At 42.9% G+C, this 26,132-nt stretch overlaps 1 protein-coding gene and 1 long non-coding RNA gene across 10 annotated transcripts in view; one reads left to right on the plus strand and one right to left on the minus strand.

The window, feature by feature from the left end:
• The window catches only part of LOC105498266 (gon-4 like), a 102,070-nt gene that overhangs the window by 52,644 nt on the left and 23,294 nt on the right, over positions 1-26,132 (plus strand). For 8 of the 9 annotated variants that reach the window (XR_011616243.1, XR_011616242.1, XM_071083925.1 and 5 more), the window contains 8 exons: positions 2,527-2,628; positions 11,690-11,730; positions 12,952-13,055; positions 19,277-19,475; positions 20,312-20,398; positions 21,623-21,794; positions 23,629-23,773; positions 25,935-26,085. Coding sequence is in view for 7 of the 9 variants with exons in the window: in XM_071083925.1 (XP_070940026.1) it covers positions 2,527-2,628; positions 11,690-11,730; positions 12,952-13,055; positions 19,277-19,475; positions 20,312-20,398; positions 21,623-21,794; positions 23,629-23,773; positions 25,935-26,085 (1,001 nt within the window). In the remaining 2 variants the exon portion in view is untranslated. The remainder of the gene's footprint in view (positions 1-2,526; positions 2,629-11,689; positions 11,731-12,951; positions 13,056-19,276; positions 19,476-20,311; positions 20,399-21,622; positions 21,795-23,628; positions 23,774-25,934; positions 26,086-26,132) is intronic. The other variant, XM_071083932.1, reaches the window with a different exon arrangement.
• Positions 13,125-16,694, minus strand: LOC139359829 (uncharacterized). The gene is made up of 3 exons (XR_011616306.1): positions 16,562-16,694; positions 16,309-16,445; positions 13,125-13,254 (listed from the first exon to the last, which is right to left on the minus strand). It is a non-coding gene; the product is annotated as an uncharacterized lncRNA (long non-coding RNA).

Below are 26,132 nucleotides of genomic sequence, written 5' to 3' on the forward strand. Positions count from 1 at the left end.
AATTTTTTTATATTTTTTGTAGAGTTGGGGTTTTGCCATGTTGCCCAGGCTGATCTCAAACTCCTGCGCTCAAGCGATCCTCCTACCTCTGCCTCCCAAAGTGCTGAGATTACAGGAGTGAGCCACTGCGCTCAGCCAATACATTGTAAATGAATGAAGCTGTTGAATAAACTCAGATAATACCATCAAAGTGGCGTAAATGCTGTTGTAAGGTTTTAGAAGAGGACAGGGTAACTTTTGTTTAGGATGATCAGAGACAGCTACATGAAAGAGCTGGTAATTGGAATGGACCTTGGAAAGATTTTTGAAAACAGTGACAGGGAGGAGAGGAGGCGTCTGAATAGAAGTGACATGATATACTCTATATGCTGGGTTCTGTAGGATGTATTCTTTCTAGAGTTTTCTCTTTTTTCACTGTTTTTTTTTTTTTTTTTTTTTTTTTTGAGACGGAGTCTCGCTCTGTCACCCAGGCTGGAGTGCAGTGGCCGGATCTCAGCTCACTGCAAGCTCCGCCTCCCGGGTTCACGCCATTCTCCGGCCTCAGCCTCCCGAGTAGCTGGGACTACAGGCGTCCGCCACCTCGCCCGGCTAGTTTTTTTGTATTTCTTAATAGAGACGGGGTTTCACCGTGTTAGCCAGGATGGTCTCGATCTCTTGACCTCGTGATCCGCCCATCTCGGCCTCCCAAAGTGCTGGGATTACAGGCTTGAGCCACCGCGCCCGGCCTTTTTTCACTGTTAAAACTGTAAGAATAATATGTTTGGTATAAAGAAATCAAATATTACAAAAATAAAACAATTGAAGCCTTCCCCCCAAGAAAAATGTATGTATCTACATACGTGAAATTTTTAATATGATTTTTTTGGGGTTTGTCTCTTAGAGTTTATTTATTGACACTTCATTTTCCTACCAGTCCTTTCCAAGGCGTTTGACACCAAGGTTCAAGTTTCATTTCCCAGAGGGACCACTGATAATAGTTTGATATGCATCTGTGAGAGTTTCAATGTGTAGTTACTTTTTAGTTTTCCACATTAATGTGGGGATAAGAATAATTAAATTTTAGTTCTAAATTTAAATTTAGAACTTTTCTCAAACATTTAGAAAAGATAGTCCAGGTGTGGTGACTCGTGCCTGTAATCCCAGTACTACGGGAAGCCAAGGTACGAGGATTGCTTGAGGCCAGGAAGTCGAGACCAGCCTGGGAAACACAGTGAGGCCTCATTTCTACTTTTTTTTTTCTTTCTTCAGATGGGCATGGTGGCGGGCGTCTGTAATCCCAGCTACTTGGTAGGCTGAGGCAGGAGAATTGCTCGAACCTGGGAGGCAGAGTTTGCAGCGAGCCAAGATCGTGCCACTGCACTCCAGCCTGGGTGACAGAGCGAGACTCCATGTCAAAAAAAAAAAAAAGAAAAGAAAAAAGACTATTAAAAGGGAGAAAAACACTCATATTTCTATTATTCTAACAAATGTTTATTATTTTTGTGTATTTTTAGTTATGATTCTTATTGTAAGGATATAATTTTTCATGCTTATGATTATTATGTATGTATTTTACTTTTGTCATACATGTATTGAACATTTATAGAATGGTTACATATTCACATTTTATATGTATACATGTTGAGTATCACCATCATCCAAAATGCTCAGGACCAGAAATGTTTTGACTTTCAGATTTTTTCAGATATTAGAATATATGTATTATTATACTTAACAGATAAGCATACCAAATTTGAAAATTTGAAATCTGGGCGGGATACAGTGGCTCACGCTGTAATCTCAGCATTTTGGGAGGCCGAGGCATTCAGATCGCTTGAACCCAGGAGTTCAAGACCAGCCTGGTCAACATAGCAAAATCCTGTCTCTACTGAAAAGAACAAAAATTAGTTGGGCATGGTGGCATGTGCCTGTAATCCCAGCTACTTGGGAGGCTGAGGTGTGACAATCGCCTGAGCCTGGGCAGTCAAGGCTGCAGTGAGCCATGATCATGCCACTGCACTCTGGCCTGGGTGACGGAGTGAGACCCTGTCTCAAAAAAAAGGAAAAAGAAAATTTGAAATCTGAAATGCTCCAGTGGCTATTTCCCTTGAGAGTCATATTTGCACACACAAAGTGTCAGATTTTGGAGTTTTGGATTTGGAATGCTCAACCTGTAGTATTTTATACTAAGAAATTATAATTATATAGTCATTCTCTAATTGTTGGGAATTTGGGCCATTCCTTTTTTCACTGTCAGCTTCATTGTACAAGTAGCTTTTACAGAAAGTATTGTTTTCATGGAATATACTACACAAAATTAGCTGGGCGTGGTGGCATTTGCCTGTGGTCCCAGCTACTCAGGAGGCTGAGGTGGGAGGATCACTTGCGCCTGGGAGGGGGAGGTTGCAGTGAGCTGCACTCCAGCCTGGGCGACAGAGTGAGACCCTGTCTCAAAAAAAAAAAGAAGAAATGTGCTTTATTGGAACAGATTCTTAGAAGTTTGAGAACAAAGTTGGGAATAAGCATCTGAAACACTTTTTTCTCTAGATGAAGCAGATGATGATGATGATCCAGAATATAATTTCCTGGAAGACCTTGATGAACCAGACACAGAGGATTTCCGGACTGACCGGGCAGTGAGAATCACCAGTGAGTCTGTGTTTATTATAAGTCCTGCTCTTGACTGCTTTGCAGCTGCCTTTGTTTACTTTGTAGATTTTTAGGGGTGAAGTTTGCAGCTTATCCATGTTAAGACATTTAAGTTTCCTTTACCCATTTATTTATCTGATTCTTTAATTTAGGTATATATTCAGAAAGCCCATCAGTTGTTCATTCATATATTCCACAGTCATGTATTGAGTCTTTACTGTTTGGCAGGGATTGTGCAAGATGAATAAGACATGGCGTCTGTGCTTTAGGAGTTCAGCCTAGTAGGGTGATAGAAACAGAAAAAGTTACAATACAAAGTGATAAATGCTGTAACAGGTTTTACATAAGGTATAATAATCATCTAAAAGAGGGTGTCATCTCCTAGTGTGTGATATGGACTAGGATAGGAGAACTTAGGAAGGAATTTGCAGAATGAAATGGTTTTTTATCTTAGTTTTGAAGGAGGAATAGAAATTTGGTGAACAGGGACAGAGAGGAATATTGCAAATAGAAGAGCATCTGCAAACCACAGAATTCTAAAACATCAAAAAAGTATGTTTGGAAAATAGTAAGTACTTTGGTGGTGGTATGTGAGTGAAAAGATAGAGAAGTGGTAGATAAAATTAGGTAGTGTTTACATCATGGAGGATCATTAAGCTCTCAAAATGAAGTTTAAGGGCGGGCATGGTGTCTCATGCCTGTAATCCCAGCACTTTGGGAGGTGGAGGCAGGCAGATCACCTGAGGTCAAGAGTTCAAGACCAGCCTGGACAACATGGCAAAACCCTGTCTCTACTAAAAATACAAGAATTAGCCAGGCATGGTAGTAGGTGCCTGTAATTCTAGATACTCGGGAGGCTGAGGCTGAAAAATTGCTTGAACCCAGGCAGGAGAGGTTGCAGTGAGCCGAGATCACGCCAGTACACTCCAGCCTGGGCGACAGAGCGAGTCTCCGCCTGAAAAAAAACAAAAAACAAAAACGAGCTTTAAGGAGTAAATCAGTAGGAACTGATTCGGATTTTAGAAAGATCACTTTGATTTAATACCAGTTTCATGTATTTATTTGTTAGGTAAAGTGAACAAGACTGGAGGTATGGAAAACAATTATGATAACTTGGCTTGAATTATTTGTATAAAAAATTGTATTATTGAGCTAGACGTGGTAGCTTACACCTGTAATCCTAGCACTTTGGGAGGCTGGGGCAGGAAGATTGCTTGAGCTTAGGAGTTTGAGACCGGCATAGGCAACATAGAGAAACTTTGTCTCTACTAAAAATTTAAGAAATTAGCCAAATGTATTGGCACATACCTGTAGTCCCAGCTACTCAGGAGGCTGGGGCAGGAGGATTGCTTCAGCCCAGGAGGTCAAGGATTCAGCAAACTATGATGGTGCCACTGCACTCCAGCCTTGGTGGCAGAGGGAGACCCTGACTCAAAAAAAAAATTATGTAATTGGCTAGTGTGTCAAGCATAGAAAACATATATTTCATCCTGAAGAAATTCTACCTATGGGGAGAGAGAAAAATAGAAAATATATTTCATAAGCCATTGATTTTTGTTGCATGTATGCATGACCCTGTACTGGAATAATATACATCACATTGAGAAGGTAAGTTACTGGCTCTTGACCAGGTTAACGTCTATCTTGGATGTTTATAAAGCAGAGAGCTTTATAGAAACTTGAAACTTTCCTATGTTTTGCATAGGAAAAAAAAAAAAAACTTCAGAAACATCTTTTAATATGGTACAGTTGGGGATAAATTGCTTTTTTTAATAGCAAAAGACTAGGAGGCAGAGAGCTTTATAAACATCCAAGATATACCTAATTAATGCAGTTCTTTGTGTAAAGAGAATTATATGTAAATACAATCCTTTAGAACTTACATTTTATTTTATTGCTTTATTGTGCCTTTCACCTTGATTTTAAGATTAGAATACCATTTCCTTTGTGAAGATCTTTCATTTATTTTGATATATTATGACAAGGATAGTGGAAGCATTGAAAGGAAAGCACCAAGAATTAGAGAAAATATAGAATTTAGACTTTGAGAAAACTGAAAGGAGAATCTAGGAAAGTACAAGAATAACCTAGAAAAATCTAGTGTTGTAGAAACCAAAGGAAGAGTCTTTTGGCTAGGGCACAGTGGCTCGTGTCTATAATCCCAGCACTTGGGAGGCCGAGGCAGAAGGATCGCATGAGCCCAGGATTTCAAGACCAGCCTGGGTAAGATAGTGAGATATTGTTTCTATAAAAAAATTTAAAAAATAAAATAAAAATTAGTCGTGGTGGTGCACACCCATAGTCCCAGCTACTTGGGAAGCTGAGGTGGGAGGATCACTTGAACCCAGGAAGTGGAGACTGTAGTGAGCAGAGATCATAACACTGTACTCCAACCTGGGTCAGAGCAAGACCTGTTTCAAAAAAAAAGTCTTTCAAGAAGGACAGAATGGTCAACAGTGTCATATGCAAGTAAAGAAACATCTGCTTAAAGCACAAAAGCAGATCTTTTTATTTATTTATTTATTTATTTACTTATTTATTTATTTGAGACAGAGTCTCGCTCTCTCTCCTAGTCTGGAGTGCAGTGGCGTGATCTCGGCTCACTGCAAGCTCCGCCTCCCGGGTTCACGCCATTCTCCTGCCTCAACCTCCCGAGTAGCTGGGACTATAGGCGCCCGCCATCTCACCCGGCTATTTTTTTGTATTTTTTAGTAGAGATGGGGTTTCACCGTGTTTGCCAGGATGGCCTCGATCTCCTGACCTCGTGATCCACCCGTCTTGGCCTCCCAAAGTGCTGGGATTACAGGCTTGAGCCACCGCGCCCGGCCGAGAATTTGTTTACACTTCCTCTGAGGTGGCCTTTTTAGTCTCTGTTTGTATACTTTCAGTGACAGGGAGCTCAACGATTCTGCTGATAGTGTATTGTAAACTTGAACACCTCCTCAATTAATACTTTTCTTATTGAACCCAAATCTGAATGCAAATTCAGATACTTTCCTTATTGAACGCAAATTTGAATGCAAAGCAAGAAGATCAATCCTCTTATATTCCTCCTATTTGTCTTTATTTTTTTATTTTCTTTTGAGATGGAGTTTTGCTGTTGTTGCCCAGGCTGGAGTGCAGTGGTGTGATCTCAGCTCACTGCAAACTCCGCCTCCTGGGTTCAAGTGTTTCTCCTGCCTCAGCCTCCCGAGTAGCTGGGATTACAGGCACCCGCCACCATGCCCAGCTAATTTTTATATTTTTAGTAGAGACAGGGTTTCACCAGGTTGGCCAGGCTGGTCTTGAACTCCTGACCTCGGGTGATCCACCTGCCTCAGCTTCCCAAAGTTCTGGGATTACAGTCATGAGCCACTGCACCCGGCCTCCTATTTGTCTTTTGCTGTTAAAAAAACCAATTTATCCCCAACTGTACCATATTAAAAGACGTTTCTTAAGTTGTTGTTGGTTTTTTTTTTTTTTCCTATGCAAAACATAGGAAAGTTTCAAGTTTCTTCTGCGAGGTTTCTTCTTCTCCAAAGCCTTGGTGTCCAAACCTCTCACCACGCATGTTACTCTTCTCTGGATTCTAGCATTTATTTTCTTTAAACTTTTCCCCTGTTACATCTTATTATGAAATTTAAAAATATATATAGAGAAGTTGAAAATTATACAGCTAACATTCGTGTACTCACCACCAACTTTTTTTTTTTTTTTTGAGATGAAGTCTCACCCTTGTTCCCCAGGCTAGAGTGCAATGGTGTGATCTCGGCTCACTGCAACCTCCACCTCCCAGGTTCAAGTGGTTCTCCTGCCCCAGCCTCCTGAGTAGCTGGGATTAAAAGCCCCTGCCACCATACCCGGCTAATTTTTGTGTTTTTAGTAGAGAAGGGGTTTCACCATGTTGGTTGGCCAGGCTCGTCTCGAACTCCTGACCTCAGGTGATCTGCCTGCCTCGGCCTCTGAAAGTGCTGGGATTATGGGCTTGAGCCACCATGCCCAGCCTCACCTCCTACTTTCTATAGTTTTTTTTTTTTTTTTTTTTTTTTTGAGACGGAGTCTCGCTCTGTCGCCCAGGCTGGAGTGCAGTGGCCGGATCTCAGCTCACTGCAAGCTCCGCCTCCCGGGTTCACGCCATTCTCCTGCCTCAGCCTCCCGAGTAGCTGGGACTACAGGCGCCCACCACCTCGCCCGGCTAGTTTTTTGTATTTTTTTAGTAGAGACGGGGTTTCACCGTGTTAGCCAGGATGGTCTCGATCTCCCGACCTCGTGATCCGCCCGTCTCGGCCTCCCAAAGTGCTGGGATTACAGGCTTGAGCCACCGCGCCCGGCCTATAGTTTTTTTATTTTTTTTGAGATGGAGTCTCGCTCTGTCTCCAGGCTGGAGTGCCGTGGCGCCATCTTGGCTCACTGCAACCTCCGACTCCCTGGTTCAAGCGAATCTCCTGCCTCAGCCTCCCGAGTAGCTGGGATTATAGTCACGCGCCACCATGCCCAGCTAATTTTTGTATTTTTAGTGGAGATGGGATTTCAGCATGTTGGCCAGGATGGTCTCCATCTCCTGACCTCATGATCCACCCACCTCAGCCTCCCAAAGTGCTGGGATTACAGGCATGAGCCACCATGCCTGGCCAAATTTTCGATAGGTTTAATATAAACTGTGGGCCTTTCATATATGCAGGTTTCACATCTACAGATTCAGTCAACCTTGAAAATATTCTGGAAAAAAAAAATGCAACAGCAGAAAATAATACTGGCTGGGCATAGTGGCTAACATCTGTAATCCCAGCACTGTGGGAGGCTGAGGCAAGAGGATCGCTTGAGCACAGGAGTTTGAGATCAGCCTGGGCAACATACTGAGACCCCATCTCTACAAAAAGTTTAAAAATTATCTGGGTGCAGTGGTGTGTGCTTGTAGTCCCAGCTACTCGGGAGACAGAGTCAGGAGGATCCCTTGAGCCCACAAGTTCAAGGTTGCAGTGAGCTGTGATTATACCACTGCCACTGCACTCCAGCCTGGGTGACAGAGTGAGAGCTTGTCTCAAATAAATAAGTAAAAAATAGTACGGTATAACAACTATTTACATAGCATTTACATTGTATTAGGTGATAAGTAATCTAGAGATAAGGTATACAGGAGGATGTGTGTAGATTATATGCAAATACTACACCATTTTTGTATAAGAGACTTGAGTATCCTCAGATTTTGGTATCCATGGGCTCCTGGAACCAATCTCCACATATACTGAGGGATGACTTTATTTGCCTTATCATGCAGCTGTCCATCTCCCTGTCCATCTGTGGATGCATCTTAGTTTTCAAATGTATTTCAGAGTAAATTACACTTCACCTTTTTTTTTTTTTTTTTTTTTTTTAAATTCAAACGAGGTCTGTGTTGCATGGGTTGGTCTTGAACTCTTGCAGTCTAGTGATCCTCCCAGCTCAACCTCCTGACCAGCTGAGATTACAAGCGTGCACAATGGCACAGTGGTACCTGACTATATGTCATTTTTTTTTTTGGAGACAGAGTCTCACTCTGGAGTACAGTGGTACGATCTCGGCTCACTGCAACCTCCGCCTCCCAGGTTCAAGAAATTCTCCTGCGTCAGCCTCCAGAGTAGCTGGGATTACAGGCTCGCACCACCATGTCTGTCTAATTTTTGTATTTTTAGTAGAGACGGGGTTTCACCATCTTGGCCAGGCTGGTCTCGAACTCCTGACCTCGTGATCCGCCCACCTCTGCCTCCCAAAGTGCTGGGATTACAGGCATGAGCCTATACTTCACTTTTAACCACTTCAGCACACATTTAATGAACTAGAGCTCGATATTTGTTTATGATTTCTTTTTATAGGTGATTTTACACACAGTGTATCACACACATCTTAAGTGTACCATTTAATGAATTTTGACATGTGTGTACCTGTGTGACCCAAATGCCTATCAGGATATAGAATCCTCACCCCAGAAAGTTTCATGCCCCTTCCAAGTCAATCCCGACACCATCCCCTCAGAGGCAACCACTGTTTTGATTTTTTTTCTTAATCACAGGTTAAATTTGCCAGTTTTAGAACCTCGCATAAATGGAATCATATAGGATGTGCTTTGTGTGTATGTATGGCTTCTTTCACTCAGCATAATATTTTTGAGATTCATTTCTGTTGCATGTGTCATTAGTTTGTTCCCTTTTATTGTTGACTATAATTTCATTGTGTAAATATACTACAGATTATCTATTTTTGTGTTGATCATCTGGGCTGTTTTTAATTTTGGGTAATGTTGAATAAAGCTGGTCTGAACTATTTTGTGCAAGTCTTTGTGGAAATGCTTCATTTCTGTCTCTCATTTGTCCCCACTTATGAATTAGAAAAGGCATATTTCATTTCTCTTGGGTCAGCTATATAGGAGATAAATCACTGGATCACGGGATAGGTGTTTAGTTTTATGAGAAATTGCCAGACCATTTTCCAAAGTGGCTTTCCATTTTACGTTCTCATTAGAGTTCCATTTGCTCTACACCCTCAGCAACATTTGGATTTTAATTTTTTTTGTTGGCTGGGCATGGTGGCGCACGCCTGTAATCCCAACACTTAGGGACACTGAGGCAGGCAGATCACTTGAGGTCAGGAGTTCAAGACCAGCCTGGGCAACGTAGTGAAACACTGTCGCTACTAAAACTACAAAAAATTAGCCAGGCATGGTGAATGAGAATTGCTTGAAGCCCGAAGGTGGAGGTTGCAGTGAGCTGAGATCGCGCCACTGCACTCCAGCCTGGGTGACAAGAGTGAGACTCAGTCTCAAAAAAAAAAATTAAAAAAAAAATTAAATTACTTAATTGATTTTGTTTTTGTTTTTGTTTTTTTTTCGTGTTTGAGACAGAGTCTCACTCTGTCTCCCAAGCTAGAGGGCAGTGGTATGATCTCCAGTCAGCGTAGCCTTTGCCTCCCGGGTTTAAGCGATTCTTGTGCCTCAGCCTCCCAAGTAGCTGGGATTACAGGAATGTGCAACCATGCCCGACTAATTTATTTATTTATTTATTTATTTTCAAGATGGAGTCTCGCCCTGTTGCCCAGGCTGGAGTGCATTAGTGCTCATTGGCTCAGTGCAGCCTCCACCTCCTGGGTTCAAGTGAGTCTCCTGCCTCAGCCTCCCGAGTAGCTGGGATTTCAGGTGTGTGACACCATGCCTGGCTAATTGTTGTATTTTTAGTAGAGGCGGGGTTTCACCATGTTGGTCAGACTGGTATCTAACTCCTAACCTCAGGTGATCTGCCTGCCTCGGCCTCCTAAAGTGCTGGAATTAGAGGCATGAGCCACCACCCCTAGCCTGGATCTTAATTTTTTTAATGTCCTCCTAAGAAGGGCCTTTATAAAATTGTTCACAGTCTTGCAGACATAGTGTTAGACTCTGCTCTAGTTCAGTGATATGTTTGCCTTGTTGGTTATGAGCCCTATTTTGGAGCAGCTGTGTCTTATTGAACTTGATGTCAACCAAAACTTTTTTTTTTTTTTTACCTCAGATTCTTGTACCAACCAAAACTTTCAGGTCTTTTTCACATTATTTTTAAGCCATGTCACCTTTTCATGTAGTTAATAAACTGATCTTTAAAACTCTTAACTGTAGGACTGGGCACCATGGCTCACACCTGTAATCCCAACACTTAGGGAGGCCAAGGTGGGAGGATCACTGGAACTAAGGAGTTTGAGACCAGCCTGGGCAACATAGCAAGATGCTGTCTCTATTTAAAAAAAACAAAAACATTCTTAAACATGGAACTTTAAATTTATCCCTATATGTTCCATCCAGTTGATTTGAGAAAATATAATTTTGAATTTTCCATCAGTTGGATTGGCAGTCCCTTTCAGCTTTACATCATCTACAGATTTGTTAAGTATGTTCTCTGGGTCTTTTAAGTCACTGATGGAGTTCTTGAATAGTTCAGATCCAAAGACAGCATCCTATAAAACCCTGTTGGAAACTTGTCTTTCTCTCTGTCTCTTTTTTTTTAGACAGTATCTTGCTCTGTCGCCTAGGCTGGAATGCAGGGGCATGATCTCAGCCACACTGCAGCCTCTGCCTCCTGGACTCGAGATTCTCTCACCTCAGCCTCTTGAGTAGCTGGGACTGCAGGTGTGCACCACCAAGCCCAGCTAAATTTTTTTGTAGAGATATGGTTTCAACATTTTACCCAGGCTAGGAGACTTGTCTCTTGATTCCATTCAGTACTGTGTGGATTTGGATAGGCCATCTAATTATAAAATCGTCTAGCTCACATTTTTTCCTGTCTTCTTCCTTTTAGAATTTAAGCTTCATGCGAATAGATCTCTGTCTCTCTCTCTCATTCTCTCATATATCCCAAGCATCTAAAAAGCATAGTGCTCAATAAATGTTTTTTGTTGTTGTTGTTTTTGTTTTTGTTTTTTTTTAGACAGGGTCTTGCTCTATCGCCCAAGCTGGAGTGCAGTGGTGCAATCTCAGCTCACTGCAAGCTCCACCTCCTGGGTTCAAGCCGTTCTCCTGCCTCAGCTTCCCAAGTCGCTGGGACTACAGGCACCTACCACCATGGCCGGCTAATTTTTTGTATTTTTAGTAGAGAGCCTCCCAAAGTGGTGGGATTATAGGCGTGAGCCACCGCACCCGGCCTCGATAAATGTTTTTGAATAAATGAAGGAAGGATAGCCAGTCATAGTGGCTCACGCCTGTAATCCCACCATTTTGGGAGGCCGAGTTGGGCTGATCGTTTGAGCTCAGGAGTTCGAGACCAGCCTGGCGAAACCTCATCTCTACAAAATATACAAAACTTAGCCGGGTGTGGCAGCATGCGTCTGTGGTCTCAGCTACTTGGGGAGCTGAGGTGGGAGGATCGATTGGACCAGGGAGGGGATGCAGAGGTTGCAGTGAGCCGAGATCGGGCCACTGAGCTCCAGCCTGAGTGACATAGCGAGACCCATCTCAAAAAAAAGAAGGATAGATATGAAGAATTTGTCATTCCTTGTTGAAAACATTATACATTGTCTTCATGGAATTCTTCCTTATTGTAAAATCTAATTTATACCAACAACATACTGTTTGGCTTTCTTGCAGAAAAGGAAGTAAATGAGCTGATGGAAGAGCTGTTTGAAACTGTGAGTAATGATCCTCAAGTGAGAACATGGGATTGTAAGTCAGTTCTCCAGCAAGATGTGTCATTTGGTCTCTGTGATGCTCCTTCTAGGAGAGGGGTCTGACTGAACCAGTTCTACTTTTAGTCTACCTGGGAAAGAACATAATGACAAGGGAATTTTTCTAACTGCTAGACTCTTGATTATATACATGTATGTTGTTCTTATTAACATTTTCCTTGAAACTTCTTTTTTTTTGAGGGGGGTTTCACTCCGTCACCCAAGCTAAAGTGCAGTGGTGAAATTACAGCTCACAGCAGCCTTGACCTTCTAGGCTTAAGCAGTCCTCTGTCTAAGCCTCGTGAGTAGCTGGGACATACCAACACACCCAGCTAATTATTTTATTTGTAGAGACAGGGTCTTACCACATTGCCCAGGCTGTTATGGAACTTCTGGGCTCAAGCAATTTTCCTGCATTGGGCCTCCCAAAGTGCTGGAATTATAGGTATGAACCAGCATGCCTGGCCCCTTGAAAATTTTTGATGACTTCCCCTACTGTCATTTGGTGTGTCCTTAAAGATTGTCAACTAGTTTTAAACTACTTTGTGCACAAATAATTACCTTTTTCATAAATTTGTCTCAAAAGGTATTTCTCTTTAAGAGATTGATCATTTTGAGGCTGGGTGTGGTGGCTCACGCCTGTAATCCCAGCACTTTGGGAGGCCACAGCGGGTGGATCATCTGAGGTCAGGAGTTTGAGACCAGCCTGGCCAACATGATGAAGCCTTGTCTCTACTAAAAGTACAAATATTAGGCATGGTGGCAGGCACCTGTAGTCACAGTTACTGCAGAGGCTGAGGCAGGAAAATCACTTGAATCTGGGAGGTGGAGGTTGCAGTAAGCCCAGATCGTGCCACTGCACTCCAGCCTGGGTGATAGAGCAAGACTGCAAGACTCCGTCTCAAAAAAAAAAAAAAAAAGAGAGAGATTGATAATTTTGAGTTATCCATGCTCTGTCCTTACTGTTACGAGTTGACTGGTTGAACGACTTCTTTCTTGGCATAATAGCCATCCTAAGTGTGGGTTTGTGGGAGTCCTGAAGTGAGAAGGTTCTGACATTGGCTCTTTCTGGGTGCCAGCATTATTAAAGTCTTGTAATCTGTAGTTTTCACTCTTTCTTTCCAATACTGGAGCAACATTCGAGACCCATTCCCCAGGAAAACCCTCCCTTCCCTTTGCCCACAGTTCCAAGATGAGATGGGATTCTCCAACATGGAAGATGACGGCCCAGAAGAGGAGGAGCGTGTGGCTGAGCCTCGACCTAACTTTAACACTCCTCAAGCTCTACGGTAGGCTAGTTGAAAGACCTTGAGATTTGGAATAGAGGAAAAGTTTATTTCTGAAAAGGTTTTCAGAAGTTGCAGTTAACAATTTTTCATCCCCAACCAGCTTCTGTTACTGATGTAAGGATGCAGAGCCCTGTCAGGAGTTAGGTGTCAGGTGAAGTCTCCTTGGTATGGGGCAGTGCAGCTGTAGGCCAAGCTGTATCTGTTTGGGAAGGGAGAAAAAACAGTAGCTGGCATCCATATCCACTTCTCCAGGTGAGTGGTGCTGGAGAGGTATGTAGGAATTTATGTGGCCAGACACACAAACTACCCCATATTGTAATATCGAGTCTGTCCCTTTCGTTCTTTTTATGTGTCATTAATATCTGCTAAATGTGACTGAAACTTTGTTAGTCACCTAGGCATTAGTGGAGCAAACCCTGAAGCACCTGCAGTAAGGAGTCTGAAACGTATGTGCTGACGTTTCTGCCTGAGGTTGGCACTTGTGTTACAGCATCCAGAAAGTAGAGGCTTTAATTTTTTCCTCATTTTCTGGTGGATTTGCATCTGCACTTTATTCTATTGTTATCCATTGCAAGTAGCAGCATATAGTCATTAGATGGATGGCTAGAGATCAGGATGCATTTTGTGCTGTAAGTGGAACTAAGCAAAGAGAATAGACCCTCTTAATTAGTCATGTGTCCTAACAGCATTACTACCCAAGTAGAAAGCTTGGGATTTATCTGAAAGCTAGACCTTTAGGGATTTTCCAGTTTAGTAAAAAAAGATAAGATATGCCAACCAATGTCTAAAAACTAGAAATACCAGTAATTCTCCATTACAACAAATATCACAGTACAGCTACATCAAAAACCTCAAGATTTGAGGTTTTTTTCAGTATTTGACCTCAAGTCAAATACTGCTAAGTCAGTATTTGACCCATTATTTTAAGTTACAGCTCATAGAACAAAATTCCATTCTGCTATGAATGGAACCATTCATCCTGGGAACATATAATGGGATTTGATCTATAAACGTGTTTTGGTTCTGCTGATCAACTCTTTGTAACTTCTTAGAATTTGGGAAGTATAGGCCGGGCGTGGTGGCTCACGCCTGTAATCCCAGCACTTTGGGAGGCCGAGGCGGGGGGATCACCTCAGGTCAGGAGTCGAGACCAGTCTGGCCAACATGGTGAAACCACATCTCTACTAAAAATACAAAAATTAGTCAGGCATGGTGGCGGGTATCTGTAATCTCAGCTACTCGGGAGGCTGAGGCAGGAGAATCGCTTGAACCCGGAAAGCGGAGGTTGCAGTGAGCCGAGATGGCAGACTGCGTGTCAGAGAGAGACTCTGTCTCAAAAAAATAAAATAAGTAAAATTTGTAAAGTATAGAAATAATTTAAAACTCCTGTTAGAATTCAGTTACCTTCTGGTATTCAGTAGAATAGTCATATATCATCTCATGGTGATACATTCTGTGAAATGTTATCATTAAACGATTTCATCATTGTGTAAATGTAGAAAGCACTTGGATAAACCTTGATGGTTTAGCCTACAGCATACCTAGGCTATACGGTATAACATATTGCTCCCAGGCCACAAACCTGTATAGCATGTTATTCTGCTGAATACTGTAGGCAGTTGTAACACAGTGGTAAGTACGTATGTATATGTAAACATAGAAAAGATACAATAATCTTATGGAACCACCTCTGAATATGTGGTTCGTTGTTGACTGAAACATTATGTGGCACATGACTGTACTTGGGCAGTTGCTGCTTTTCTTTCGGTTGCAAATGCAAACCTGTTATAATCTTTGACTCAATAAAGCATCCTGGATTCTGTAAGTCCATAGATAGTAAAAACATCTTAAAACACAATAAAGAGGCCGGGCGCGGTGGCTCAAGCCTGTAATCCCAGCACTTTGGGAGGCCGAGACGGGCGGATCACGAGGTCAGGAGATCGAAACCATCCTGGCTAACACGGTGAAACCCCGTCTCTATTAAGAAATACAAAAAACTAGCCGGGCGAGGTGGCAGGCGCCTGTAGTCCCAGCTACTCGGGAGGCTGAGGCCGGAGAATGGCGTGAACCCAGGAGGCGGAGCTTGCAGTGAGCTGAGATCCGGCCACTGCACTCCAGCCTGGGCGACAGAGCGAGACTCCGTCTCAAAACAAACAAACAAACAAACAAACAAAAAAAAACACAATAAAGAAGAGAGAAAAAAAAAAGAACAAAACAAAAACCCTGGGAAAGTGAGTTATCTGTGCCTCCCTTATCAGTTATCCAAGTAATATTTATTAAAAGCAGGTGCAAGGCCACGTGTGGTGACTCACACCTGTAATCCCAGCACTTTGGGAGGCTGAGGCGGGCAAATCACCTGAGGTCACGAGTTCCAGACCAGCCTGGTCAACATGGTAAAACCCCATCTCTACTAAAAATATAAAAATTAGCTGGGTGTGGTGGCACGTGCCTGTAATCCCAGCTACTTGGGAGGCTGAGGCAGGAGAAACGCTTGAAGGGAGGTAGAGGTTGCACTGAGCCGAGATTGTGCCACTGCACTCCAGCCTGGGTGACAGAGTGAAACTGCCTCTCAAAAAATAATAATAGGCCGGATGTGGTGGCTCACACCAGTAATCCCAGCACTTTGGGAGGCCAGGGCAGTCAGATCACGAGGTCAGGAGTTTGAGACCAGCCTGACCAACATGGTGAATCTCTACTAAAAATATAAAAATTAGCCAGACATGGTAGCACACGCCTGTAATCCCAGCTACTCAGGAGGCTGAGGCAGGAGAATCGCTTGAACCCAGGAGGCAGAATTTGCAATGAGCCAATATCACACCACTGCACTCTGTCCTGGGAGACAGAGACGCCGTCTCAAAAAAGAAAGAAAGAAAAAAAAAAACAATAATAATAATTATAGGTTGGGCGCAGTGGCTCGCGCCTGTAATCCCAGCACTTTGGGATGTTGAAGTGGGCATATTACCTGAGGTCAGGAGTTCAAGACCACCCTGGCCAACATAGCAAAACCCTGTCTCTACTAAAAATGCAAAAAAATTAGTCGGACGTGTTGGCAGGTGCCTGTAATCCCCGCTACTTGGGAGGCTGAGGCAGGAGAATCGCTTGAACCTGGGAGGCAGAGGTTGCAGTGAGGCAAGACCGCTCCATTGCACTCCAGCCTGGGCAACATGAACGAAACTCCATCTCAAAAAAAAATAATAATAATTAATAATAATAATAAATACAACTACGTGCAGGCTATGTTTCCATTACCTACTTTTTTATGCTTCTGGGCTTCTGTTCCTTTAGTGGTAGTAGTGCAGGTGATCAGGTTCTCAGTTCTCACAAGATTGTATAAGACAGTCCCACAGGCTTTAGGTTTTTACCCTGTGCTGCCCAAACCCACAGTAAATACTATAAAAGAAAGCATAATTTTTATCCCCAATAGATAAATGATAACTTTTTAAAATTAACTATTGAAAACATTTATCTATTGCTGTAATATTGGAGATGACTTGAAATATGATAACCTGCCTGTTGTAGCTACATCAACAGGTGTTATCCTGATTGCATAGGGTATCAGCACGTGCTTAATCATTTAAGTATCTTATTCTCCTTTTATTTCAGAACTGTCATGCTGGGTTTTTCCATTTTTGCTTCAGCCCTGGAAACAGTCTCTCAGGAGGGTAGGGGTGGGAAGTTAGAGTTAGGAACCTTAGAAGAGGAATTTATTTGTTTATTTATTTTATTCTATTCTATTCTATTCCATTCTATTCTATTCTATTCTATTCTATTCTATTCTATTTTTTTGGAACAGAGTCTTGCTCTGTTGCCCAGGCTGGAGTGCAGTGGCGCGATCTCGGCTCACTGCAACCTCTGCCTCCTGGGTTCAAGTGATTCTCCTGCCTCAGCCTCGCGAGTAGCTGGGATTATAGGCACGCATCACCACAGCCGGCTGATTTTTGTATTTTTTCGTAGAGACAGGGTTTCACCATGTTAGCCAGGCTAGTCTCGAACCACTGGTCTCAAGTGATCCACCTGCCTTGGCCTCCCAAATTGCTGGGATTACAGGCGTGAGCCACCACGCTCGACTGTTTCTTGACCTTTTAATAATTGTCATTCTGACTGGCAAGCCTTGCTTTCTTAAACAAGTCAAAAATCTTCTAGCATGAAGCAGGAAAAGGATATACTAAAATAAGTAATGGTAGTTCACATGAACAGAACTGAGTGGTTAGTTCAAATATTACCCTACTGCTCTCCATGAAGGTATTTTCTTTTAGCCCTTTAAATTCCTCTTCCTGGCTGGGTGCAGTGGCTCCCGCCTGTAATCCCAGCAGTTTGGGAGTTCCAGGTGGGTGGATCACTTGAGGTCAGTTGTTTGAGACTAGCCTGGCTAACGTGGTGAAACCCTGTCTCTACAAAAAATAGAAAGATTAGCTGGCCGTGGTGATGCATGCCTGTAATCCCAGCTACTCAGGAGGCTGAGGCAGGAGAATCACTTGAACCCAGGAGGCAGAGGTTGCAGTGAGCTGAGATCATGCCACTGCACTCCAGCCTGGGCAACTGAGCAAGACTCCATTTCAAAAAATAAATAAATAAATAAATAAGCAAATAAATTCCTCTTCTAAGGTTCCAAACCCTAATTTCCCACCCCTACCCTCCTGAGAGACTTTTTTCAAAAACCTAACATGTCAGTTCTGAAGTAAAAGGAGAATAAGATACTTAAGTAATTAAGCATGTGCTGATACCCTATGCAGTCAGGATAAGATCTTTTGGCCGGGCGTGGTGGCTCACGCCTGTAATCCCACCACTTTGGGAGGCCGAGGCAGGTGGATCATGAGGTCAAGAGATCGAGACCATCCTGGCCAACATGGTGAAACCCCGTCTCTACTAAAAATACAAAAATTAGCTGGAGCGTGGTGGTGCATGCCTGTAGTCCCAGCGACTCGCGAGGCTGAGGCAGGAGAATCACTTGAACCAGGGAGGCGGAGGTTGCAGTGAGCCGAGATCATGCCACTATACTCCAGCTTGACATCCGAGTGAGACTTCGTCTCAAAAGAAAAAAAAATCTGTTTAGCTACAACAAGCAGGTTCTCATATTTCAAGGAATCCCCAATATTATAGCAATAGATAAATAAGAAAATGTAGTATTCCACCATGGAATACTATACAGCCATAAAAAGGTATGATATCACGTCCCTTTCAGGGACATGGATGTAGGTGAAGCCATCAGCAAACTAACATAATAACAGAAAAACAATACCGCATGTTCTCACTTATAAGTAGGAACTGAACAATGAGAACACATGGATGCAGGGTGGGGAACAACACACACTGGGGCCTGTTGGGGGGGTGGGGGAAGGGAGAGGATCAGGATAAACTGCTGATGCAGCTGGGCTTAATACCAAGGTGATGGGTTGATGGGTGCAGCAAAACACCAAGGTACACGTTTACCTGTGTAACAAACCTGCATGTCCTGCACATGTATTCCGAAACTTAAAATTTTGAGGGCCAGCCATGGTGGCTTACGCCTGTAATCCCAGCACTTTGGGAAGCCGAGATGAGTGGATCATGAGGTCAGGAGATAGAGACTGTCCTGGCTAACACAGTGAAACCCCATCTCTACTAAAAATACAAAAAATTAGCTGGGTGTGGTGGCACGTGCCTATAGTCCCAGCTACTTGAGAGGGTGAGGCCGGAGAATCGCTTGAACCCGGGAGGCAGAGGTTGTGAGCTGAGATCGCACCACTGCACTCCAGCCTGGGCGACAGAGCGAGACTGTGTCACAAAAAAAAAAAAAAAAAAATTAAATTTTGAAAAAAAATGCAAGGCAGTGCAGCCTGAGTGGATAGCGAAATGGGACAAGCTGAACCTGGGATGGGAATAACAAGTAAATGAGGGAAGAAATGAGAATGATGAGTTCCCACCAGCTCCTTGGCTGCTTTCTTACCCATATATTTCTCTGTTCCTAGCATTTTGATTTTTTCTTCATTTGTATATTATTTAGAAGAGGAATTGTAGAGGAATGGGATGGAATGTAATATAGAATCATCATATTTGATGCATGCTAACTACTTTGGGAAAAGATTTGTATAAGGCTGGGAGTTTGATTGTTGACTAAAGTGAGTTGTCAGGTTAGAAGACAATGAAAATTGTTCAGGTTCTTTGCTCATCATTAGAACAAATTGGATGTGTTGTGGACCTAGGGAAACACTCAAATTCAGTCATCTCCCTGTTGGGAATAGGTTTGAGGAACCACTGGCCAACTTGCTAAATGAACAACATCGGACAGTGAAGGAGCTATTTGAACAGCTGAAGATGAAGAAATCTTCAGCCAAACAGCTGCAGGAAGTAGAGAAGGTTAAACCCCAGAGTGAGAAAGTTAATCAGACTCTGATTCTGGACCCAGCACAGAGGAAGAGACTCCAGCAGCAGATGCAGCAGGTAATAAGACTTTTCTTGGTCATGTTAATATTGGATTATACCAAGGCCTAACTCTGAGGCCAGAAATGAACAGCTTTGTAAAAGTCAGAGATAGTTACCTTACCACCTGCTAAAACCATAGTATCTTCACATCTAGGAGCTCGAGAAGTCATCATGTTCATGCCCTATGGCTCAAGGAAGAGAGCATACAAGGATACTAATGGTATTCAGAAATACAGATTTCAAAGAGTCCTTAGTAATCTATTCTAAAATTTAACAACCTTCCCTGTGAGAAGTAGGTTTTTTTTTCCTTTTTCTAATCTCAGTCCCTCTGGATTAAGGTTAAGCTTCCTCTCGTTCTGTCATTTTGTTCAAGGGAACATGTCTAAGAGATTTATGCCAAGATTCTATGTTGTTCTCATACTCCTTTCAGAAAGCAAAATATATGTGATAAAGTTGCAAACATCTTAGTTATTGTCTCTCTGGGGGCTGGGTTATGGTGACTCACACCTGTAAACCCAGCACTTTGGGAGACTGAAGTGGGAGGATTGTTTGAGCCAGGGAGTTCAAGAGCAACCTGGGCAACATAGTGCAACCCTGTCTCTACAAAAAATAAAAATACATTAGCCAGGCATGGTGCCATGCACCTGTGGTCCCAGCTACTCAGGAGGCTGAGGTGGGAGGATTGCTTGAGCACAGGAGGTTGAGAGGGCGTGGAGCCACGATTGCATCACTGCACAGCAGCCTAGGTGACAGAGAGAGATCCTGTCTCCAAGAAGAAGAAAAAAAAATCTCTCTGGGTTCCTGAAATGACAGTGTGGCAACATGTCACTTCATTATTTTCTTTCCATCCCCAGCACGTTCAGCTCTTGACCCAAATCCACCTTCTTGCCACCTGCAACCCCAATCTCAGTCCGGAGGCCAGTACCACCAGGATATTTCTTGTAAGTTTCCAAATATCCCTAACTCTAAAGACTAGAGTGTGAAATTAGCTTGGCAGGTTATTTCTCACAGTTATTCACTGATCATAATCTATATTTATTCTTCTCTCTTGGGTGTTTTTGATTGCTTTGCCTACTTTCTGTTAAGGCTTCCTGTGTTTGCTGAGAGAACATAAGCCACTGATTCCCATGAAAGGACAAGGAGTGTATTCAATTTTCTTAGTACTGTCCTTCTGATATTTTTATTGAATCCTCCTTATCGTTAGATCCAACCTAACTTCTTAGGTTTTTTGGTACCACTGTTCCTTTTATAGATGTTGAGACTGGGCACGGTGGCTATCCCTGTAATCCCAGCACTTTGAGAGGCCAAAGCAGGCAGATTGCGTGACCCCAGTAGTTCGAGACCAGCTGGGGCAACATGCTGAAAGCCCATCTCTACAAAATACAAAAATTAGCCAGATGTGGTGCGTACCTGTAGTCTCAGCTACTTGGGAGGCAGAGATGGAAGGATAGCTTGAGCCTGGGAGGTAGGGGTTGCAGTGAGCTGAGATCGCGCCACTGCACTCCAGCCTGGGCGGCAGAGTGAGATCCGGTCTCAAAATAAATAATAAAATAAAAGTAATAGTCCTAATTCTTGGCTGGGTGCAGTGACTCATGCCTGTAATCTCAGCACCTTGGTAGGCTGAAGTGGCTGGATTGCTTGAGGTCAGGAGTTCGAGAACAACTTGACCAACATGGTGAAATCCGGTCTCTACTTAAAATACAAAAAATAGCCGGGCATGCTGGAGGGCACCTGTAATTAATCCCAGCTACTTGGGAGGTGGATGCAGAAGAATCGCTTGAGCCTGGGAAGTGGAGACTTCAGTGAGTCAAGATCGTACCATTACACTCCAGCCTGGGCGACAGAGCGAGACTCCGTCTCAAAAAAAAAAAAAAAAAAAAAAATGAATCCTCATTCTTCATAATCTTCATTCTAGTTCGAGAACTAGACCGTATATTCCTTAGTGTTTCTCACTAAGTCTAAAAGTAAACCAAGAATACAATCCCTGAATATCTGGGAACTCAGGTGTAATCTTAACAGACTAGTTTATTGTGAAAGACTTTATGATGATTTTTACCTGTTTTTATCCTGTAGTAGGAAGGTCAGCTTCTCATTTAGATTCTGAAGGCTACTGGTATTAATTGTCTGGAATTGTCTTAGATCTTCCTTGTGTCCTGTTTTCCCAGAAAGAGCTGGGAACCTTTGCTCAAAGCTCCATCGCCCTTCACCATCAGTACAACCCCAAGTTTCAGACCCTGTTCCAACCCTGTAACTTGATGGGAGCTATGCAGCTTATTGAAGACTTCAGCACACATGTCAGCATTGACTGCAGCCCTCATAAAACTGTCAAGAAGACTGGTAGGAGACAGATGTGTCAGCTTTAAGTTTTTACTTGCGGTGAGAGGTGGTGGGAATCTTATCCCATAGATAACTTCCTAGGATACTTGCCTGGGAATGGAGGACACAGGACATTTGTAATTTCTTTCTTCTCTCTTTTATCCTCCCTTTGTACTCATTATCTGAGTTCTAGAATTACATGATAATCTCTGGGCCTGGGTAAGGCATGGAGGCAGTGGACAGTATAGGAGTATGGGAGGTAGAGATATGAGGCTCAGTGCTAAGAATTGGACTACAGCAATATGAGGGGTATTAGGAGTCAGATCAAAATAAACTGGGGCCTGGTAAAGATGAAAGTCAGGTGGTAAAGTTTGGTCATGTTTAGCTTTTTACTGTCTTCATTAAGTTTGGTCATGTTTAGCTTTTTACTGTCTTCAACTAAGGCCAGGTGCTGTGGCTCACACCTATAATCCTAGTACTTTGGGAGGCCGAGTCAGGGGGAACACAAGGTCAGGAGATTGAGACCATCCTGGCTCACACAGTGAAACCCCGTCTCTACTAAAAATACAAAAATTAGCCAGGCGTGGGGGCACGCGCCTGTAGTCCCAGCTACTTGGGAGGCTGAGGCAGGAAAATTGCTTGAACCCAGGAGGCAGAGGTTGCAGTGAGTCGAGATTGTGTCATTGCCCTCCAGCCTGGGCGACAGAGCGAGACTGCATCTCAAAAAAAAAAAAAAAAAAAAAATCAACTAACTTTATTTACCATACTGACGGCAGCGTAAGTGATATCTCCATTCTGAATGAAATGTTGACTTGGGAGTTACGCATAAATTAGAGATTATACATTTGCCGTGTTCAGTATTGTAAAGAAATTTGCAGGTTTAGATTCTACCTTGCATTGGTTTAGTATTTTTTGAGAAAATATTTGCTATTTACTTAAGCCAAATATTTGCTTCTGATTTGTTTCCTGATTTAGCAAATTAGTTGTGGTTTGTTCTGGATTTGTGTTTGTCTTTGGATTCTATTTTAAATCCCTGAGTCTTATCGTTAAGTTGAATATAGTTGTATTTAAGTGTATTATATCGTAGACACAGATCCCAAACTACTTGAATAGCTGTATTAACTGATATGAAATGGTGACGAAAACTTGATTTAACACCAAATTATAATAATATCTTACACATCTGTTGACCTGTTGCTTTCTTCTGGGGATACAAAAATAACACTTATGGAAGGAGAAATACGGATATAGTAGTTTTGTCTTTAGAATTGCAGAGGTTCCTGAAAGTGAGAGGCTGAGAGAGGGAGAGAGAAATGAATGAGACTGAATTGTCTCATTCCTTTTATGGTTCTTTTGTTCCCAACCTCAGGAGGAATCTGGGAGAACTTAATGAAAGTTAAGTAAGAATCAAATAAAAGTAAAATTTGAAATACCAGATTTGTGAGGGAGATTAAAGAAGTTGGAATCTTATTCTGGAAGAAAGAAAGCATTGTCGAAGGTCTCTTATCCTTCGAGGATTTAAGGGGGGGAAGGAGGTAAAACATTTTTGAGCATACACTATTGCCAGCTCCTTTTATTACTAGGTGCTTTTTAAGTGTTTGTTTTACTTAGTGAATAAAGTGTTCCATGTAAGAAAGAATAAGAGTCAACTTTTATTGCCATTGAATGGGACTCCCTTTAGATACAATGTTAGCTTAAGAAAGACTGTGGAAACTCTTTGGGGAATGGTGGGCAGATGGGAGGGAATCAGGTTAGATAAGGACAGCTCTACCTAAATGCAGAAATGCATTCACGGGCTTTTTGAAGCCCTGTTTTGTCTTAGAAGTTGATTTATCCGAGATTTGTTTTCTTATAGCCAATGAATTTCCCTGTTTGCCAAAGCAAGTGGCTTGGATCCTGGCCACAAGCAAGGTTTTCATGTACCCAGAGTTACTTCCAGTGTGTTCCCTGAAGGCAAAGAATCCCCAGGATAAGATCGTCTTCACCAAGGCTGAGGACAAGTAAGTGTTTACTCTGGGGGATCAAAACAGCAGAATATCCCAAGGACAAGACATAGTTCCTTTGAGGAGTTTAGGGGAAGTAAGATTTGTATAATAAAACATGGACACAAAAGACAAAAGGAAGAGCAGTATAGATGAGCAGAGCCCTCTAGGGGATGCTTGTTCTAGCAGTGCCAAATACTGCTTTTTGGGGGAATGTCACATACATTTTTAAAGCATTTTAGACCAGAGATGGTGGCTCCCACCTGTAGTCCCAACACTTTGAAAGGCCAAGGCAGGAAGTTCGCTTTTATTTTATTTTATGTTATTTATTTATGTAGAGACAGGATCTTACTCTGTCACCCAGGCAATCACAGCTCACTGCAGCCTTGAACTCCTGAGATCAAGTGATCCTTGCACCTCAGCCTCCACGGAGCAGCTGGGACCCCAGGCGTGTGCCACCATACATGGCTCATTTTTTTGTGTGTGCAGATGAGGGTCTCTGTGTTATCCAGGCATCTTTCAAACTCCTGGACTCAAGGCATCCTCCCACCTTGGCCTCCCAAAGTGCTGGGATTACAGGCATGAGCCACCACACCCACCAGATTATGAACATTTTTATGGCCCTTTGTGTGTATTGCCACACTGTTATCAGCACATATGTATATATGCAACCACGATTATCTATGTTGTTAGAGGGTAGTATTGGTGTCGGTTTAAGTTGCCTGACAGGGTACCTATTCATTTTGTATTAGTTTTACTAGAATCATTCTCCTTCCTTTGTATTCTCTTTGAAGTTCCTTTGTGTTGTTAGTATACAACTCATCATGATACAGCTCATCATGATCTCACGTTTATTAATGATTTATGCCTAGTTTCTTATGTTCCCACGTAATTGTGAAGTATTTGATTTTTTTTTTTTTTTTTTTTTTTTTTTGAGACGGTGTCTCGCTGTGTCTCCCAGGCTGGAGTGCAGTGGCGTGATCTCGGCTCACTGCAAGCTCCGCCTCCCGGGTTCACGCCATTCTCCCGCCTCAGCCTCCCAAGTAGCTGAGACTACAGGCGCCCGCCACCACACCCGGCTAGTTTTTTGTATTTTTAGCAGAGACGGGGTTTCACCATGTTAGCCAGGATAGTCTCGATCTCCTGACCTCGTGATCCACCCGCCTCGGCCTCCCAAAGTGCTGGGATTACAGGCTTGAGCCACCGCGCCCGGGCAGTATTTGATTTTTTTTAAATGGAGTCTCACTCTTGTCACCCAGGCTGGACTGCAGTGGTGCGATCTCGACTCACTGCAACCTTTGCCCTCTGGGTTCAAGCAATTCTTCTGCCGAAGTAGCTGGGATTACAGGTGCTCACCACTATAGCTGGCTATTTTTTGTATTTTTAGTAGAGACAGGGTTTCACCATGTTGGCCAGGCTGGTCTCGAACTCCTGATCTCAAGTGATCTGCCTGCCTCGGCCTCCCAAAGTGCTGGGATTACAGATGTGAGCCATTGTGCCTGGCCTTATTCTTATTTATAATACTTAATCAATACTCACTAAGCATCTGAAATTTTCTCTTGAGTAGTCACCAACTTGTACAAGAATTAGATTTAGAAAAAGTAGATTGGCCAGGCATGGTGGCTCATACCTGTAATACCAGCACTTTGAGAGGCTGAGGCAGGAGGATTGCTTGAAGCCAGGAGTTTAAGATTAGCCAGGGCAACAAAGTGAGAACTGGTCTCTACAAATAATGGAAGAAAAAAATTAGCCAGGCATGGTGGTGAACGTCTGTGGTCACAGATACTTGGGAGGCTGAAGTGTGGGAATTGATTGAACCCAGGCATTCAAGGCTGCAGTGCACTGTAATCATGCCACTGCTCTCCAGCCTGGGCATCAGAGCAAGACCCTGTCTGAAAAAAATGAAAAGGTAGATTGGGTCACACACCATGGCTCATGCCTGTAATCCCAGCACTTTGGGAGGCTGAGACTAGAGAATCGTTTCAGCCTAGGAAGTAGAGGCTGCAGTGGGCTGCAATTGTGCCACTGCACTCTGGCCTGGGTGACAGCGTGAGACCTTGTCTCAAGAAAAAAAATAAAATAAAAAAGAAAGAGTAGATCGTAAAATGTGTTAGTCTGGGGAGGCCCTTTAGAAGGAAGGACTGTGAAGTGAGATTTAGTGTCATTGCTCCTTTCTCAGTTTGTTAGCTTTAGGACTGAAGCATTTTGAAGGAACTGAGTTTCCTAATCCTCTAATCAGCAAGTACCTTCTAACCTGCAAAACTGCGCACCAACTGACAGTAAGAATCAAGAACCTCAACATGAACAGAGCTCCTGACAACATCATTAAAGTGAGTGTTTCCTGCATGCGCCATCCAGGCACCTCACCAATATGTAC

The sequence above is a fragment of the Macaca nemestrina genome, chromosome 1 (assembly GCF_043159975.1).
Source record: "Macaca nemestrina isolate mMacNem1 chromosome 1, mMacNem.hap1, whole genome shotgun sequence".
NCBI classification, from domain to species: Eukaryota; Metazoa; Chordata; class Mammalia; order Primates; family Cercopithecidae; genus Macaca; species Macaca nemestrina.